General features: G+C 34.9%; 1 protein-coding gene across 1 annotated transcript; it reads right to left on the bottom strand.

Annotated features, from left to right (window-relative positions):
- Positions 1-7,072: 7,072 nt before the first annotated feature.
- On the bottom strand, positions 7,073-7,979 carry LOC120183004 (auxin-responsive protein IAA20-like). The gene is made up of 4 exons (XM_039187808.1): positions 7,725-7,979; positions 7,455-7,627; positions 7,271-7,373; positions 7,073-7,185 (listed from the first exon to the last, which is right to left on the bottom strand). Exons 1-4 carry the CDS (start codon positions 7,886-7,888, stop codon positions 7,140-7,142), a joined length of 486 nt encoding a protein of 161 aa, XP_039043739.1. The 5' UTR covers positions 7,889-7,979; the 3' UTR covers positions 7,073-7,139.
- Positions 7,980-19,502: the final 11,523 nt, after the last annotated feature.

Below are 19,502 nucleotides of genomic sequence, written 5' to 3'. Positions count from 1 at the left end.
AATGAGTTTCAATTATATTATAGAGTTATTTCGGGATATGTTTATGTTAGTAAAATACTAACATATGTATTGTTATGAAATTGTGATTTATACAGATCATGGTTGATTTGCAATTGAAGCAAGTCAAGTATAAAAAGGGTATATTGTGGACAATAGTGAGGCTCATATATTTTGAAAGACATAAAGTGTCAAGGTGAGTGCAATACATGCATGAAATTATACATGGATGTTTTCTACATATAAGGAAGACTTGCGATAAGTCGACCTTGTTTATATCGACATGATTTTATATCATTTTTTATAAATTGACATTGAGATGTCAGAGTATGAAATTAAAATGCATTGATCATGAAAAAAATGTGATATTTTACCATGAATGTTTTCGGGTATGAACTGCCCAATGTTAAATTTGATAATATACTTTGCCATGGATGGATCGAATAAAATAGACTATATGTCCAAGTAAGTCATTGAGGGACAGGGTATAGTTGGCATGCCATAGAGTATAGCAGCTGCAGGTTTATAATACACTTCGGTGTATATGGTGGGCACGACCTTATGTGTAATACACTTCGGTGTATATGGTGGGCACTACCTTATGTGTAATACACTTCAGTGTATATGGTGGGCACGACCTTATGTGTAGTACTACAGTGCAAATATTACTCGAATACCCAGGGTCCTCAAGGTTTAATATGGGCTATTAGCTATGGATTATGTTTTTTTGTTAATAAATGGTAACATGCAAATAAGCTTATGAGCTTACGGAAAAATGGCAAGTATATTGAAAAAAACAATAAGCTTACGAGCTTATGAAATTTAAATGGTAAGTATTTTGGTAAAAATAAGCTTATGAGCTTATGGGATAAAAGGTAAGAAATTTATATTATATTTATCATGGTAAAATATTGAAGATGCTATTAGCATGGTTTTATGGCATTGGATTTGAAATCTAAATTCATGCATGAATCGTATTGCACTATATATTGTTTTAATTGCCTCACTAAGTTTATACTTAGCGTGTGATGATTTTCACGCGTAGGTAAAAAGCAAAGAATAAGAATAAAGAGTTCAGAATGACATCAAGCATCGAGAGGTATATTTCAATATCAGTAAGACATCCTATTGTGGAATTTGATTTTAGATAGTGGCATGTAATTTGAAAATGATCAATATATTTGTTGAATTAATTTTGGAAATTTTTATAGTGATGAAAGGTTAATTTTTATGAATTTATTGTAAATTTTCGGAAGTTACTGTAGCATGAACAGTAACCACGTTTTAAGCAAATTTTTCTAGAATACATTTGGGGTACCGATTCTCCTGCTACAGGGAATCGATTCCCCCACTATTCACTGTTACTGTTCATGGGTACTATTCACTATTCATATAAAATAAATGTTTTGAATTAAATTGGTTACAACGAAACATGATTTATATGACATGATATTTTTATAATATTATTTACTATTTCAATTAAATAAATTTTAAATCGCTCTCAAATTATGAAATGGTTTTAGAAAATACGGGTGACATCCGTAATCTGTATAGGTATAAATATACGGGTTACGGGTGTTACAAGCAACGTAAACCAACCTAGGTGTCTGGCCTAAGATCTGTATGGATACCTACTCTGAGAAGCTCTATTTTTACTAGTCGATCCTGATGTTCTCTCTGACTATGTTTCTCTAATGGAGTCTGAATTGTACTCTGGGTATAAGCGGGAGTACGAGCTGGTGTCTGAACTGTAGGAGCTAGCTCTAGACAATCCCTCAGAAGATGGTGACCAAAACCGCATCTATAACAGGTACCCAACTTCTTACCGCATTCACCAAAATGACGTCTCCCACAGTGCTCACATGACGAAAAAGACTGCAACCCAGAAGAAGAAGGTGTCACAATTGGTGAACTTGACATCTCAGGCCTAGCACTCGTACCGCCTCTTTGAAAAGGCTCACCCCTGCTTCTCTTGCTAGGGCGTGCAGAAGAGTCAACAGAACAAGAAGGCCTCCTGAATTGGTCTCGGTCTCTATTTCTCTGGCGCTCCATACCCACTCACTCTATATCGTTAGCAGTCTTGGCTATCTCAACCAAGGCACTAAAGTTCCTCTCCCGGTGGGTAGTAACTCGACTCCTAATCTCATACTTGAGTCCATTCTTGAACCTCAAGCATTGATCCATTCAGTTTCAGAAAGTCTAGTAGCATATCGGCTCAGCCTGATAAACTCAATCTCATAATCTATAACAAATATATCACCCTGCTCCAAATTCTGAAACTTCTGGTGTCGTTCCTGCAAGTATCTCTCTCTGATGTAATGACTCCAAAAATCTGCCTTGAAAAGATCCCAAGTCAACTGATTTCCTGGAATAAAACCGAAAATCGATTATCACCACCTAAAACTTTCTTTCTTCAGCATACCCCCTTTAACTTTTTCTTAGAATTTAGATCCATCTCATCCATAATCCTCTCTGTATCCTCCAATCAATACTCAGCGTCATTCGGAGGTTCATCAGTAATGCCCTAGAACGGAACTACTCCAACATCTACCAAAGACTTCGAAATCTCGACCGCAGACATATTTCCAGGGACTCTAGCAGCTCTCCTAAACATGCGAAAGACAACTCTATTAATGGCGTCCTCATCTATCAGTGTTCTCGTCCTCAGTGACAGGAGGGTCTCTCACAGGTGTAGTCGAATTATCTCAAGAAATAAACAGATCTATATGTGGAACAAGAGGATCTCGAGGTGACATCGGATCATCTATCCTAACAGAAGATCGAGTCGCTTACCCTCACCCACGGCCACGACCTGGCCTACGACCTCTAGCAGCACTCATCGGATAAATCTGCAAGGCTCTACAAAAAGAATTTGAACCTAAGTTAGGCTAGCATCAAGAATCTCAAATATATTTAAAACTCGTAAAATAAAGTGACATATTTTTTGAAAACATCAAAAGATCTTAAAAATCCATAATTTAGGACTCATCCACAGTAAGAGTGTTTAGAACAAAAGGCTATGATACCGCCAAGTGTAACCTCTTAGACCCAACCAGGATGTTATGCCTAAATCTAGGCGGTTACATATCTTATTCAGAAATTTCTTTTTATATTTAAAACAACGTTAAAATTCATATAATAGTATAATATGAAATTAGTCATAAGAAATGTTTATACAATAAACGTCTATATATCAATATATATGTATCAGAAAAATCATTTAAAACATATTCGTAGCAAAATATCGGTAATACAAATATATCAAGACAGTAGCAAAAAAATGTCGCCAAAGTATAAAAAAAGATATATAGAGATATACAGTGGTACAAATATAAGAGTAGTCGGTCCTCCTGATGCCAAGTCTGCTACTATCTGAAAATGTTAAAATTTACATAATGAGGTAAAACGCATAGTGTGCTCCTTACTGTGTATAAAAACATATATATATAATATTTCAGTAAAATTAGTTTATCAAACATGTTTTAAAAATATGAACATTACCCCCATCCGATCACCAGAATGTATAGATTCCCCAGAACCATTCAACCACCTGTACACCCGGTAAGGGCCTTATACACATAACATAAGAACATGCGGTAAGGACTTACCTTGAGCACAAAGCTGAGGAGCCTGCGGTAAGGATTTACAAGTCATAAACTAGGCCTGAGATACTTCCTCCAATAATACCCCCAATGACAATAATAAACATGTATGTATTCAAGTGAAAATGGCAGTTTAATTTAGTAAAACATGAAAATTTTCTAGACTCAGAAATCGGATACAAAAAAATACAAAAATCAGAGATCATGTCAGAAATATACAGTAAATCATATATTAAATAAACATTATTCAGAAAATCAGGTATCGTGTCATAAAAATATTCAGTATTATCATAAATCTAAAACAGTTCAGATGAACAATTTAATAAAGTAATGTAACACCATCAGGAAACACACATGTATCGGATTGAGTCGTCTAATAAGAAAGTCTATTAATGAGTCTGTCGATCACAATCAGCGGCATTGCTAGATCCTACAAATCAGAATAATTCATATCGGAATAATTCATATCGGAATAATAATAATAATAATAATAATAACACATATTTAAACAATTTATAGATACCTATAAGAAACTCTCGAGTAGCGTGGATCGTGCGGATCTAACGGACGATAAACACCGGATCTAACCGATCCTCGGTCGGGTGAAATACGATTGCATTCAAAAAAAATATTCTCGAATCAATTCTATAATCAAATTTGAAATAAATAAGCAAAAATGCTAAAAATACTAAGCATATTTGGATTAACGGGCTCGATTCAGGCTTTCGGGTCAGAATTTGGCAAAACATGTCATGGAATTGGACTCAGGACGTCGAAAAACATCAGGATTGAGGTTTTCGAAAAAAAGTCAACACCGGTCAATGGTCAACGGTTGACCAATTCGGTTTAGGTCGGGTCAGATCAGGTAAGACACGGGTCGGGTCGGGCTGGCGGGTCAGGTCGGCCCAAATTCAAACAACCCACCAGGTAATGGGACTTTCCCACACGCAAGGGCGACTCGTGCGGGCACGTGCAGGGCTTCTAGGTAGGTGTGTGCAAAAATACCGACCCGGTTGACCTGACCCGTTGATACAACATTAAAAAACCAGGTAATTTTCTAAAAAAATTACTCGACTGAGTCTGGTACCTGGCCCGACATTTCCTAGGTCGGGCCCGGATCACAAAATTGTGTTTTTCCGGGTACCCGGTTACCCGAGTACTTAGTTAGTTTTTATTTTATATATATATATTTTATATTATGGATTATTTGATTTTGTATTTCGAACTTTTAAATTTTATGTTCGGATGTTGGATTATGTAATTCGAAGTTTCGAACATTTAAATTTGTGTATATTTTTTTAAATTAATAATTTGAAAATTAAAAAATAGGGTATCAGGTACTCGAAAAATCCAGGTCGGGACCCGGGCCGAGAAATCACCGACCTGGATGTTCCGGGTACCCAGATTTGCACACCCCTACTTCTAGGGGTCGGAAAAATTCCAAAAAAAATATTACATATGTTTTAAGGGGTTGTGAGACACTTACCAAGCTCGGTTCACAACGGTGAACAGCGGAGAGCTCGATTTTGAAACGTCAGAAACTTGGCCTTTCTTACCCCCTCACACGCTGGTGGTAACGAAGACAAATGGACACTGGTTGACTCGGAACGACGCAAGAAACATATTGATATGGGAGGTGTCGAAAGCAGAGCAGCGGTCGCGACGAAACGACGATTAAGTTTATTGCTAAAAGAGAAAAGCTTGAAGAGAGAGAAAATGTGGTTTTCAAATGAGAAAGCTTTTTAGATTTGGGGTTATATATTCCCTAAAAAGGAAAATGGTAAAATTATACTCTAGGTCCTCTAATTTTTTATACTTTCTGAATTTAAATTCAAATTTAATCAAAATTTCACTTTGGCCCCCAAATTTAGTTAAAATTTCAATTTAGTCCTCGAAAGATTTGTAAGAAAATTTTAGGCCCTAATTTGGGTGTGACAGCCACGTAAGTACTTTCGATAAATGTTAAGGGAATATGGCTATATTGGAAACAATTAAATAATTAAGTGGTCATATTAACTCAAATTTGGGAATGGTGATCATATTGACTCCAACGATTGTTGAGTGATCATTCATATAATTTACCCATTTTATAATTTGTCTAAGTTCTAATCCTCATTTAAATGATTTTATTTCTTTATTTTTGCATCATTAATAATATTATAAGATACATACAATTTGTTGTAATACTTAACCAAATGAAGTGTTTGGTTGAGTGGCTTAAGTGTTCTTTTTTCAGCCAAGTGACCAAGGTTTAAACCCCAATACAAGTTATCTTTGATTTATTTTCTATCTAATCGGGAGGTGACACACGTGTCACCATTTGATTGGATAAAAAATAAATATAATTAACTAAATTAAAAAATCCGAATCATAATTGACATGTGTCATGATCATATGTTGATACATGTCATCTCCTAATTGGATGGTTAATTTATTAAACAAAATTAAAATTAGCACCAAATTGATTGAATGTACAATTATTTAGGATCAAATATATAATTATACCAATTTTGTTAACTGTAACGTAAGCCCTTTCGTGTAATGTTAACGTCATGTGGCTATATTGGAATCAATTAAATAGTTAATTGATCATATTGACTCAATTTTGAAAATGGTGGTCATATTGGCACCAACTCCATAGTTGGATGATCATTCATATAGTTTACCCTTAGATTTAACTCAAAAAATATCTCTATTAAAATCAAATTATTCTAATTTTTAATGAAATTTAAAAAAATTCGGTGAATTCAGCCACTAACCGAATTCGATCCGGTTAATGATTTTTGAAAAATATAATTTGATTAACTTTAAAGAAAAATTCAATTAATTCATATGGATATTTGGTCGATTCAATAGCCAAACCGACCATTTGAACACCTCTAAATATAATGGATATATTTTATTTTAAAAATAAAATTTAAAATATCTATTTTATAAAATAGTCATAGACAGTATGTTAACATTATATAAGTTAAATTCGCCTCAAATACTTAAAGTAATCTAAAAATTAAGGTTGAAATTATGTTGTTATAGTGGTGGCAGATTTATTAAATGGAGAGTTGGAACATGTTATTTTAAAATTCGATATTTTTAGATAATTATTTATTGTATCTATTTTAAAATTTTATTTATACTTGTAACTTGTATAAAAAATTTATTTTATTGATATATATGTATTTATTCTCAAAAATATTTTAAAGATTATTAATTTAATTTTAAAGATGTTGATATCGAATCAAAACCTATCTCTATATCCCTCCAAAATCTGAACTACAAACTATTTCATAAAAAAGTAGTGACCTTAGCTAAAAATTCATTTTAAGGATTAAATCCCAGAGTTCAGCAAACTCTCCATTGAATTTATGATAGTGCTCAAAGACAGAACTGATGCTTTGTTACTCTTATCATTTCAGTATTGGGAATGTACACTTGAGATCCTAAACTTATCCCATTTTTCCCGCCTACCTATTCCTTTAATTTGCACTCGACAAGAACACAGCAAGATATCTACTTTTAAAACCAAATACTTTGTATTTTGCTTCAGCACTTGCTGATCTTCAATCTTCTCACAGCTGACAAGAACATCCTATACACAACATTCATTAGAAGATCAGATTTCAGCTCTGCTAATATTCTGAAATTTACAAACGCAGAGAAGTTTGATAACTTACTCCCAAGGAACATCACCAACCATCATCCAATCCCCTTCCTTGTCTTCATACGTTAACACATGACATTTCACATACTCATCTCCATCCACCTCTGCCTCTGCCCCTGTCATTCATAATTCCCCATTTCTGCTCGGAAACATTAAAATCTCAATTAATAAACGAAGGGAATTAAACTGAATCTTACATATAATGTTTGTATGGAACATGTTCTCCAGAGCCCTTATCAGATCATAGTAACTCTCGTGAGCCATCAGGTCTAGTTTTCTACCAATAGGAATCCCTTCCATGTAAACCTTGACAAAAAATGTTGAGCTGTTGCACTCGTATTCTTCTTCTACAACTGCCTTCATCGGTTCTCTGATTTAGGATACACCAGATTCTTCATTAGTCCTGCAGTATCTTATTGACTCTAATAGCAATAGCATCTATTACATTCGAAAGACCAGATAAATACCTTGCATAAGGAGGGCTAATCGAAATGCTAAGACCAAGGTGAAGATTTGTGCTGAGGTCCCTCTGGGAGGAGGAAGAAGAAGAAGAAGAAGCGGTGCTTGAGAAAGGAAAGTGGTTGGTACTGTAGCTGGAAGACGAAGAACTGGTAGCCCTTGCCCGACCCATTTTGAGACATGAAGACAAATGAGCCGCCACACTGGGTTTAAATAAACAAAAAATATCACCAGAAACAATACAAAGAGTAGGAAATTTTGTTGAGAGAAGCATAGGAGACAAATCTTTTGTATTCTTGCCTCTGGTTGGGCTGATATGTTGTCAGGGCAGCCGACTACACGTGTCTCGCCATAATCTTTGATCATGTTTTGGAAGATTCTTGTCAAATTAGGATTTAGGATTGTGATTGAGGGATTGCTTATTTATTAATCGATCATTTGCACTGCAGCTTTATTTTTTGTGATGCTTTTCTTCTTTTAATCAAAATCTCTAATTTTCCACGTGTCTTGTCTCTCCTTAAAATAAAACCGGACAGTTAACGTCAAATTTGCAAGAGAGAAGGAACTGACAAGGCAAAAGCAAAGGCAAAAGCAAAGGCAAAAAAGAAGAGTAATAAACAAACAAACAAACCAAAGCAAAGCAAAAGGCAATGTCCCCCACCAGCGGATGATGTTGCTTCAAATGGTGACACATGGGCCCCCTTTCTTACTCCTCCAAAACACACTTTTTCCCATAACCCTCAATACCTACATGTCAAATTTCTTTATTCATATCCCTTCCATGATGATCTCCATCATCGTGTCCAATTCTCCTATGCCTATAGGTTTTCTTTTTATGGTCAGTCAAACTTAGGATTCGCCTTTTTTTATTTCCCTATACAGAAATATCTCGAGGCCGGCATCATCCCTTTGCTTTATCGCTTTGCCTATCATTTTCATCCGACGCTTTTGCTTAGAAATTAATCTCTTCGTTTCTACATGTCAATAAACATTAGGGATATAAACGGGTATAATTTCGTATATTTATATCATACTCGTTTTAATTGGAGCGGAGATGTGTATAATTTTAGTGGGTAGTGGCCGGGTGGATTTAGAAAGTAGTACCCGTCGCGGGTAGTGGGCGGGTGATGGGTTTGAGACCTTACCCACCCCGCATCCGCCCGCCCACTAAATATCTATTAAATTTTGGATTATTATGAATATAGGTATAATTTAGAGACTAATTTATAAATCTTAATATTGTATAAGATATAACTTATAATTTAACCAAATATTAGGGATAATTTTATGAATCAATTTTTCCTTTCAAACCTCTCGTGCTTTACTTGTTGGTTATTGCGCCGATATTCTGGTAATTATTCTTCTCTAAGTTTCAAACTCCGGTCTCCAGCTCATTCAGGTACGTATTTTTCCTCTTTTTTACTCTGGTCTCCTCTGCGGGTAGTAGAGTTGTATTTCACCTTATACACATATCCAAAACCACCTTCCCCAATCTTGTTTGCTGCATTGAAGTTGTTTGTGGCCGTTTTAATTTGTCGTAAGGTGATACTTCGATTTTCATATCCAATCCTCTTAGTTTTGTTCAAGATACAAGGCCAATAATCAATATTTCGTTATTTTGATTTTGATATTCTGCTGAATCTAAGAGCATTCATATATTGATTTTGATTTTTAAAAAACACATTATATGTACATATATTGAATTATCGATTTTGGTATTCTTCTGAATTTAAGTGCATTCATACATTCTGTTGATTTTGAAAATTATGAATAATTTATACATTATAATTTGTATAATCATGCATTGAAAAACAAAAACATCTTAAAAAAAGACCAAAACCAATACAACTTAGATTTGATCTTCTTTTTCTGGATTGAGATAATGCAAAGCTAAAGATCCAAACACTGGGCTATATTGTACGCATCCTAGATCATTTGCTTAGATTCATATAAGCTTTTTTGTTGCTGGTGTGGGGAAAAAGATGAAATTATGTTTTAATTTTGGGTAGGTTAAACTTTATTATAATTAGAAACAGGTGCAACAACAAACAAAGAGTCACTTATTAAATAACTCAGAGAAAGTTGTGTCCATAATATTTTTACAACTCAAATAATGGATTTGTTTAGGTGTCTATCCAGTATTTGTAATTCTTATCGCTGATGGTTTGTTAAGTTTTGGGCTTATATAGGAAGATGATTAGGACAGATAATGACTACTGGTAGATGATTTAGCTTAATATGGTAGTGTGGTTAGTGGTCTATAAACGGAGATGTTTGAGACATGAAATCCACAAAAACAACGGAGGTTTTGAAGTTTATAGATGATGGCGTTGTATACAATAAGTCTCAATTTAGGGTTGTACGGACTAGTAAGGCGTGCCCATGCCTTAACTGCAAACATCTTCTGCGATAGCTCAGGATGAATAAGCCGTGCCCACGTCTTATGCGAAAACCTCCTCAGGTCTTCGAATATAGCCCAATTTTTTTGCAGGTTTTTGGATAATCCAAACATGGTTTTTATCGATCCGTATCCGATCTGATAATCCAGAAAAAATTTCAGATACCCGACCTGAACTATCTGAAAATTGAAAAACGGATCAGATATCCGAATTTTTGGATCGGATCAACGGGTCAATGGATCAGATCGGTCAGATCAGATTTTTTGCACACCCCTAGCTATCAGACGGGTCTAACCGAGTACGTCTCCAGTTGGGTAGTAGGTGTAGGGATGGTTTTGAGAATTTACCCGGGTGAGCGGGTGTGGATTTGAAATTTTTTACCCATCATGGGTGGTGGATTGAAAAATATTAGGTGGGTATAGGAATAGGGAGGGGTATCCGCACTCGACCAGTCCGTTTGTCATCCCTAATAGACATAGATGCCTTTGGTTAAGGACATGGAAACTAAGAAATCGGGGTATTGAACACAAGGCTAAAACATCATGCCCCCACACTTATGTCCAAAGTAGATCATGTTTTTTTGTCTCTGGCGGTTACTGGAAATCTATCATAATACATCTTTTACTCGTTTTTAAGTATATTTTATAGGCGTCGCAAGATCTAAATCCAACACCCAATATTATAATAACCCTTACCGGGAAATTAGGAAATTAAGATGGAACGTTAGGATCTAACATGATTAAAAAATAATAAGGGTTAAAGTTACAATTTAATTAAATAGTATGAGATTTTGTTGTCCTAAAATGAAACGTTAAGAGTCAAAATATGTTGAAATTTTTTAGAGGAAGAGTTTAACCTGAATAGTAAACACAAAGCAAGCTTCATCAAATATTTCTATCAACGATCACAAGCAGTTAACATTCTCCCTACTTTTTTTTACAACTAACACATTTTCTCATAGATCTTATTTAGAAAGACTTCAAATGCAACTTTGGCTAGTGGCTTGGTCAGTCCATCAACAAGGTGAAGTTGAGTAGACACATAATTCACGCGAAGCACATCAGCTGCCACCTTCTCACACACAAAGTTGATGTCCAGGTCCACATTCTTGGTGTGAGCATGGTAGACTAAATTCGCAGCCATAGTTGTGGCTCTTATACTGTCATACTGAACAATTGGAACGATGCATGACTTCACTCCTAGATCAACAAGCAACCATCAACCCAGGTCACCTCAGCTGCAACATCAGCAACGCTACTATGCTCTACCTCCATGGTTGATTGAGACACAACCTTATGTTTCTTGGATGCCCATGCAACAAGACAAGATCCAACAAACACTCCATGTCTAGAGATAGACCTACGATCTTCAACGCTGCCTGCCCAATCAACATCAGCAAAGGCTGTCAAAGTCAAGCATGACTTTGACTGGGAAAATTTTAGTCCATAGTCTATCGTTCCAGCTAGATATCTCAAAATACGCTTCATAGATACATAGTGTAGCTAGTAGGGAGCATGCATAAACTGAGCCACTTTGTTCACACTAAATGTAATATCTGGTCGAGTGTGACACATATACAACAAAATTCTCACAATACTTTGATATTCATGTGGATCCTGTAACAGTTTACCTGCTGTATTAGTTAACTTCATGCTTGCAACCATTGGAGTAGTGACAGATGTAGACCTTTGCTTGTTTGATTTAGTCAATAACTCCAACAAATATTTGTTCTGATTAAGAGTAACAACATCATCACTCCTCTTAACCTGAATGCCTAAGAAATAGTTCAACTCTCCAAGGTCCTTGAGAGAGAACTGCTCACTAAGCAAATGCACCACTTTTTTATTTCAATATCAAAATGACCCGTAATAATGATATCATAATCGTATACCAACATGTATGTATTCACCTTCTTCATAAACAAGGACAAATCAACCCTGATTCTTCAAAACCTAACTGCAACACACTCGTCTTGAGCTTAGTATACCAGTTTTGAGGGGTCTATCTAAGACCATATAAAGCCTTTTTCTTACAGACAAGCTTGGTGCCATCAGTTGCACATTGTTCATACCCAAGTGGTTGTTGCATGAACACCTCTTCACTCAATTCACCATTGAGGAAGGTGTTGTTAACGTCCACTTGCCTGAGTGACCAGTTCTTCATAACAGAAAAGGAAATTATGACATTGAGGGTGAAGAACATAACAACTAGGTTGAATGTATCACCAACGCCTTGACCAGGCACTTGGGGGTACCCCTAGCCACAAGCCGAGCCTTGTATCATATAACAGACCCATCCAGATTATGCTTAAGATTGAATAACCATTTACAACCCACAACATGCCTTTCTATAGGCAGTTTGCCCAACTATCAAGTATGATTCTTTTGCAAGGCATCAAATTCTGCTTACATAACTACCTTACAGTTAGGAGATTGCATTGCTTCATGAACATTGGTTGGCACTTTGTTATCAAAGTAACTTGTATATACCTTTGGTTTGAATACCCCACATTTACTCCTTGTTAACATTGGTGCTGATTCATATGATCTGGGGTATTATACTTTATATCAATATGATGTTGTGTAGGAAAAAAACTTTATTTATAATATCTCTTGAAGTATTTTCACCAGTGGCTAATCTTAGCTACTGAAGAGGAAGAGCTGCTATCAGACAATGCATGTTCCTCTTTATTATCAAGCACTATATTAGCGACAACCGAGTTCATGAATTGACCATGTTGACTGCTATGATCAGCCAGTTCATGGTGTTCACTGCCAGTCCTCATACTACATGTGGTAGAACCACTCAACTAAACCTTGTTAACATTATCAACAATCTCAACAGGATTTGACTGTTCAACACGAGCTTGAGACATTACTCCTTGATCATTTCTTTCTGCAAAAGGGAAAGGATCTTAATCGAAAACATTTCTAGTAATGTAAACCCAACCATCTTTAGTAAGACATTAAAAACCCCTATGTTAAGGGCTATAAACCAAGAATGTGCATGGTTGTGGCCAAAATTCAAGCTTGTGCGTCTGGAAATGACGGAGATAAGGGAAGCATCTACACCTAAACACCCACATTGAGCTGAATTCAGGAGACTTGCCAAATAATTTCTCAAAGAGTGAAATACCTTATAATACCTTTGTAGGCAACCTGTTAATCAGATGAAAAATAGTTACCATGCATAAGCCCAAAACTGTCTAGGCATTGATGCCTAAGTTACAGCACAAAGGCAAGCTCAACAATATGATGATGCTTTCGTTCAACAACCCCATTTTTCTGAGGTTGAGGACATGTGACCTTGTGTATAACACCAGCCTTGCTTAGTAAACAAGATAAACTCCTGAATTCATTTTCTAGTCACTCTGGAGAGCTTTGGTTTTAAGACCAAACTGTGTTGAATCCATTTGCTCAAACAATTGGAAGGTTGTGATGGATTGAACTTTATTATTTAATAGGTATAACCAAGTGTGCCTTGTGCAGAGATCAACAAACGTGATGTAATACCTATACCCATTGGAGGAAACATAAGAAGGACCATACAAATTAGAAAACATTAATTGGAATAATGTATCATAAACAATATTATAATCAAAGAAAGGTAACTTGTGGCTTTTTCCCATATAATTAACATCATTTGTAATTTTTACATTGAACCTTTTGCACATTTTCACTAAAGTATCAAAGGAAGGGTGACCAAGACACCTATGCCACAACTCAGACAACTGTAGGGAAGCACTGACAGCAGCATCCATAGAATTTGCCTCAGCTGCACTATATCGAGTTAACCCTTGAGACACCTCAAAAAAGTAAAAGCTATCATTCTCTTCTCCTTTAAGCAGTACATCACAAGTATCTTCATCATGATTGCAAAATTCCTTGGCATGAAATTCAATAAAATCATAATTCTCCCTAGAAAGCTTGGAGATAGACAACAAGTTCTTTGTTATTTTTGGTATATGTAGTAAATTAATTAAAACTAAAGCATGAGAGGAAGAAGATAGTATGAAATTACCAACCATAAGAACATCTAAAGAGCCTTCATTTCCAGCCAAAAGCTTACCTAGACCATTGTATTCAGTCCTGTGAGCAACATTGATAACATTGGGTGTCACGTCACCAGAGTAACATCCAACGCTCACATGTAGTTGTTGTAATATTCACCTGAGGTTGACTGTTGGTCTGAGCTCCATTCTGTTCGTGTGTATTCCCAACAAAACATTGACAACCATGCACCCATCCTCAAGGGTTGAATATTACACACTCGCTTTACTTTTATTATCAATATTGGAAGAAACCCTATGTAAATCTTGATTAAACCAATGCCAGCAACGCCCTAGTTTGCCACATAGTTGACATTGAACACAAGGACGGACACAAGATGAGGAAACCGATTAAAAGACTTGCAGTTGTGCTTAAATCCTGCCACAGAGGACACATTCACCTCATTTCCTTGTGCAAGATTTGCATTCATTACCATAACTACAAACTGAGCATAGAAGCCTATCAGTTGGGTCTCCGTATCAACAAACATACCATATATAGGATCAAAAGAAAGTGATTTTGTAATGGCTGTAATAACCGTAAAAAAAATTATATTCTCAAGGCAATCCTTTAAAAATTAGACTTTCACACGAGGCCAAGGTATCAGTCACTTCGTTGACCCGAGTAAGATATTTGTGCATATTATCATTGTCTTTCTTTAGGGATTGCAACTTATAGTGTAAGCTCATGATAGTTGTAGTACACTTACTTGAAAAGAACTGTAGAAATATATCCTACACAACAACAATTGTTTTAACTCTAACGAAGTGAAGAAAGAAATGAGCATTAACCATCGATAACAACCAAGAATCAAGGGCACTATCTTGAGAAAGTTATTCTTCATAAGCCTTATTTGGTACCACAAAACCATCCTCGTTGACAACAGTCACCGGTGGTGCCAACATCTAACCAGTTAACATTCCTTCAAGGTGATTACTTCTAACGTGAGTAACACTTGTTACTTCCACAGCAAGAAGTTCATTTCATAAATAACAACATTTACTCTTTTGTTGGTGAAGACCTAAGTTTTTCTTTAAGATAACTCTATTGACAGAGAAGCTTCTTACACCATCATGAATAGAAACAAGCAATGAAAGCTAAAAAACACAATCTAGGATTCTAGCGAATTATAACATGTTAAACAAATGGAGATCAAAATGATTGTTTTATCAAATGTTTGGGATATTTTTTTAACATTATAACAAATTATATTTATAAAGCTTATATTAAAAATTTAGGAGCATCGATTTACAAAATTTCAAGAGTGTAAAATTGGATCAATAGAAAATATAAAGAAAATATATAAACTATATGCGAGTTTGAAATTTTGTGAGAATGTGATTTCACCCGACACACCCACTCGATCCATCCTTACTTGGGTGATGACATACAATCTATCATAACGCCTAAAAAATAAAAATAAAAATAAAAATTTAAGGTTCATTTTGACTAAAATTAGGTTTTCCTTTAAAAAAAAAAAAAAATTATGGTTCCTATGAGTCAACACCAATCTTTGTTTAGGATGTAATTGGATCACACAAAATTTTTTATTTTAATAAAAATAAAACTACTAAAACAACTTTTATGTATGTTTTTTAAAAAATGAGTTCGGGAGTCGATTACGTGTGGGGAAAGATTAACACCCCTACAACGCCCTAAAATCGATACCTAGTCAATTAATTATTGTCTTTGCAATGGAACTTATGAATTAAAATTTTAATTTAATTAATGGTCACTTTTTTAATTGAATAAATACAACATTTTTTAACCATTATAAGGTCTAGAGAATTCATTAAGTTTAACTGGAGAGACTTAACCCCCTATTATGAAATAGGATGGCGCCATCACTTTTCCAACAAAAGTGGAATTACTAATATTTCTTCTCATGAACTTAAGGTTTCTAAGGTAAACCAATAATGTTTATGTAATGCCCTAAATCACGGGTTAGTAATTTCAAGTATACTCAAGTTAGTTTAAGTAATCTAAGTGTCCATTAAGAAGCTTTAGGGTTATGATGAGTGGAGTAGGGTTGGGATTGAACCCATTTAGGCTTAAAAAAGGTGTTTTTGATTTTAGAATCAAGTAGGAAGGATCATAAGTGATTTACCCATTAGTTGTCTCTAAGGATGAAATTCATTTAATTTTATGTTGTCATCGGGCAAAGAAAATGGGCAAAGGCTGAACCCCTTTCCCATTTCTCATTTTCTCCACAAAGTTATCTTCTTCCTCCTTTCAAACTCTATTTTCTCTCTTATGACTTGGGTAAAGGTGATAGATTTGATATCATTTCTTCCCCATTTTGAGATTATGAGGTAAGTAGTGGAATCTGCATCTCTTAATCTTTCATTCAAGCATTCTCCCTCATGTTTTGACCATGAAATGCCATAATTGGGGGTTTAGAGAGGTTTTAGAAACTTTGACAAAACCAACTTGTTTTGGAGAGAGATGACACCTTTAGGAAACCTCTTTATCTTCTTCTTGAGTCTAAGAAAATAACTCATTCATTGTTCTTTGATTAGTGAAAGAGGAAAGAGAAAGCTTCAAAGGATATGGAAAATAGAAGCTTGTTCTTGGGTGAGCTTGGTGTATTTTTTGCATCTTAGGAGTAAGGTAACACATTTCTAACTCTTATATACCATTTAAAGATCATTTTATGTGTTTCCTAAACTTGTATGAGTGCATGGAGTACATAAGTGAATTTGTGGTTTGAATATGGTTTTGGATGAAATAGATGTTATTAAAGCATGAAAATCACCTATTATAATCTCTTTTAACTCTAATCAGCTTCATGAAATGTTTAAATGCCTTAGAGGGGCTTCAGGGTTGAGTGGGGTGATAAACTTGTGTAAAAATATAGTATTTTTGGGTTTGAGTATCAGTACTAGATGAATAATACCGATATTTTATCAATACAGTACATCGAGTATCGACCCAATGGGCTTTAGATAGCCAAAACAATGGGTCATTGGTTGGGTATTATTGGTACTCTTTTCATCAAGTATCGATACAGTACATCAAGTATCGACGCCCAATGGTGGAGTATTAGTACCATCGTTATATTATAATTCCAATAGCCAAATTTGATATTAATACTTAGAGAGTATCGATACCATAAAAAGAAGAAGTATTGATACTTTAAGTAAGGGTATCGATATTGATTTACTTTTCTAAACCTCAAACCCAAATTTAATATCAATACCCAAGATAGTATCAGTACCCTAATATAGAAGTATTGATATTCCACCAAAAGGTATCAGTACTATAAGGTATTCTCATACATTAAATGTATTTTTTATCGTACCAATAGAGGGTATTGATACTATCAGGTCAGTATCGGTACTAAAGGATCTAGTATCAGTACCACCATAATGATTTTGACAAGAAGACTAACTTTGAGTTAAGGGTTCGAAAAGGGGTCTAGGACCTAGTACTTTTATAATGATTCCACAAGAGAGAAAGCAAAAATGAATGATAATAAAGGAAGTTTTGAAGTAATATGCCATAAAACTTGTGTCTTTGATTGGCTCTCAGGAAACTACAAGGACACGTGAGTTATTGGTGTGCACGATGGTCTTATTTATTAGAAATGTTTAATATGTATAATTCAACGCTAAGGAACTTACATGCTAGTCAAGCGTAGTCTCCAATGCTAAGTGACCCAGGAGACGTCCCAATAACTCCCATAGAATATACTAGTAGGGTGTAGGCTTCAATGCTATATGACCTCATAGGTATCTTAGGTACTGGGTGATGAGGGCCCTCAAAATTAATATTATGATGCTAAGTGGTTATAACACCCCTAGACCGATACAGGTGGCCCGATCTGATCTAATTTGAGGTGTCATATAAGGGTCATCGTAGCGAACCACATTTAAATCCATGAAAAATTAAAATTTTTGTTAAACCATTTCAAATTGTAAAATAATTTATAAATGAAATACAATTTCAAGAATCATAATGATGTTAAAATATAATTAAAAAATATACAATATCAAAACAAGTTTCATACATTGATATAAAAACAAAGTGTGACCTACATGCCACCTAATTACCATTATACTGTTTTCTGCAAGCATTGCCGAAAGAACTCCCATTAATGATGTCGATAATGCACAAGACCAATTCATTTAACCTGAAATGGTGAGTAACATAGTGAGCTTTGTGAAAGCTCAGTAATACAGAACTACCAAATGATAAAGGACAAGCATATATATATGGTAAAGCATAAAACTTACTCATCGATCCATGCTTATACATGTTCTAGACATGAGTTAAGGTCAATTATTTAAACTTTCAAGTAACAATCATGAAACCTATAGTTAAGAGGGAGCGTTTAGAGGGATATATTCAGGATATTTACAACGTGTGTCTAGTTTTTTCCCATGAAACCAGAAATAAACATAAACATATATTTTAAAATGGTAGTAGTAATTTATTTAAAAACATATTTTTAAAATCACTGTAATACCCTCCAACAAAACATTGATATGTAATTCCCAAAACTACATCCATAAGAATATACCCTAGGCACATTGAGCGTAGGAACCAACCTAAGGGAATACCTTCGGGCAATTGGGCCTACCTAAGGGTCACCTTAGGTCCATAAGGAATTACCAAAACTAACAATGAAGTTTATTTAACTCAAATAGCAACCCTCCACCCGTACACCAAAATATAGTCCCCAAAACTACAACCATAAGAACTTACCCTATACCCAATGAGTATAGGAGTTAACCTAAGGGAGTAACTTAGGGCTTGAGAGCCTACCCAAGGGTCACCTTAGGTCTGTAAGGAATTACTAGCTTGATCAGAGTTGAACCTCTATACTCCAGAATCCAACCGAACAATATCTTAGTAAAACAGTTCATATAGTAAACAGTAGTTCCATGATCCATAAATCAGACATATTTATAATTCTCAGTAAAATCGGTAATCAAAAGATATATACCAAGTAACATCATTTGGAAACAGTAAATCAGAGGTCAAAATTTCTATTAGATAATTTTTTTTATAAATCAAACATATAAAATAGTTATACTTAAGAGTATCTAAAATAGTCATATAGTAGACAATGAACATACTAAAGGATTCGGTTATTTTACAGAGGCACTTGGTAGTTATCAGGATTGGAAAGCATGAAATTTATGTAAATTGATCAGATTTCAAGAATGAGATTCATATTAAAAGGGATTGATTACTAACGGATCTAATTCGACATTCATAAATTGATACTTTGGGACCATTTAGTATTTCAAGTGTATTAGAAAGGTATTCAGGAACTATACATCAGAATTATTTAAGATTCATATATAAAAAGAGTGTTCCCATTACTTAGGCC

This window comes from Hibiscus syriacus, unplaced genomic scaffold (genome assembly GCF_006381635.1).
Source record: "Hibiscus syriacus cultivar Baekdansim isolate YM2019G1 unplaced genomic scaffold, ASM638163v2 tig00112738_pilon, whole genome shotgun sequence".
Lineage (NCBI taxonomy): Eukaryota > Viridiplantae > Streptophyta > Magnoliopsida > Malvales > Malvaceae > Hibiscus > Hibiscus syriacus.
The sequence above is the reverse complement of the archived record's forward strand: the minus strand, read 5'-3'. Positions and strand labels throughout refer to the sequence as shown.

Bases quoted from the DNA above. Each gene is read 5' to 3' on its own strand.
- LOC120183004 (XM_039187808.1), bottom strand. From the start codon at position 7,888: ATGGGTCGGGCAAGGGCTACCAGTTCTTCGTCTTCCAGCTACAGTACC. The intron at 7,374-7,454 runs GTAAGATTCAGT...TATGAATGACAG, and splicing joins GTTCCATACAAACATTATAT to GGGCAGAGGCAGAGGTGGAT. The intron at 7,186-7,270 runs GTAAGTTATCAA...TGTTGTGTATAG, and splicing joins GTTGGTGATGTTCCTTGGGA to GATGTTCTTGTCAGCTGTGA.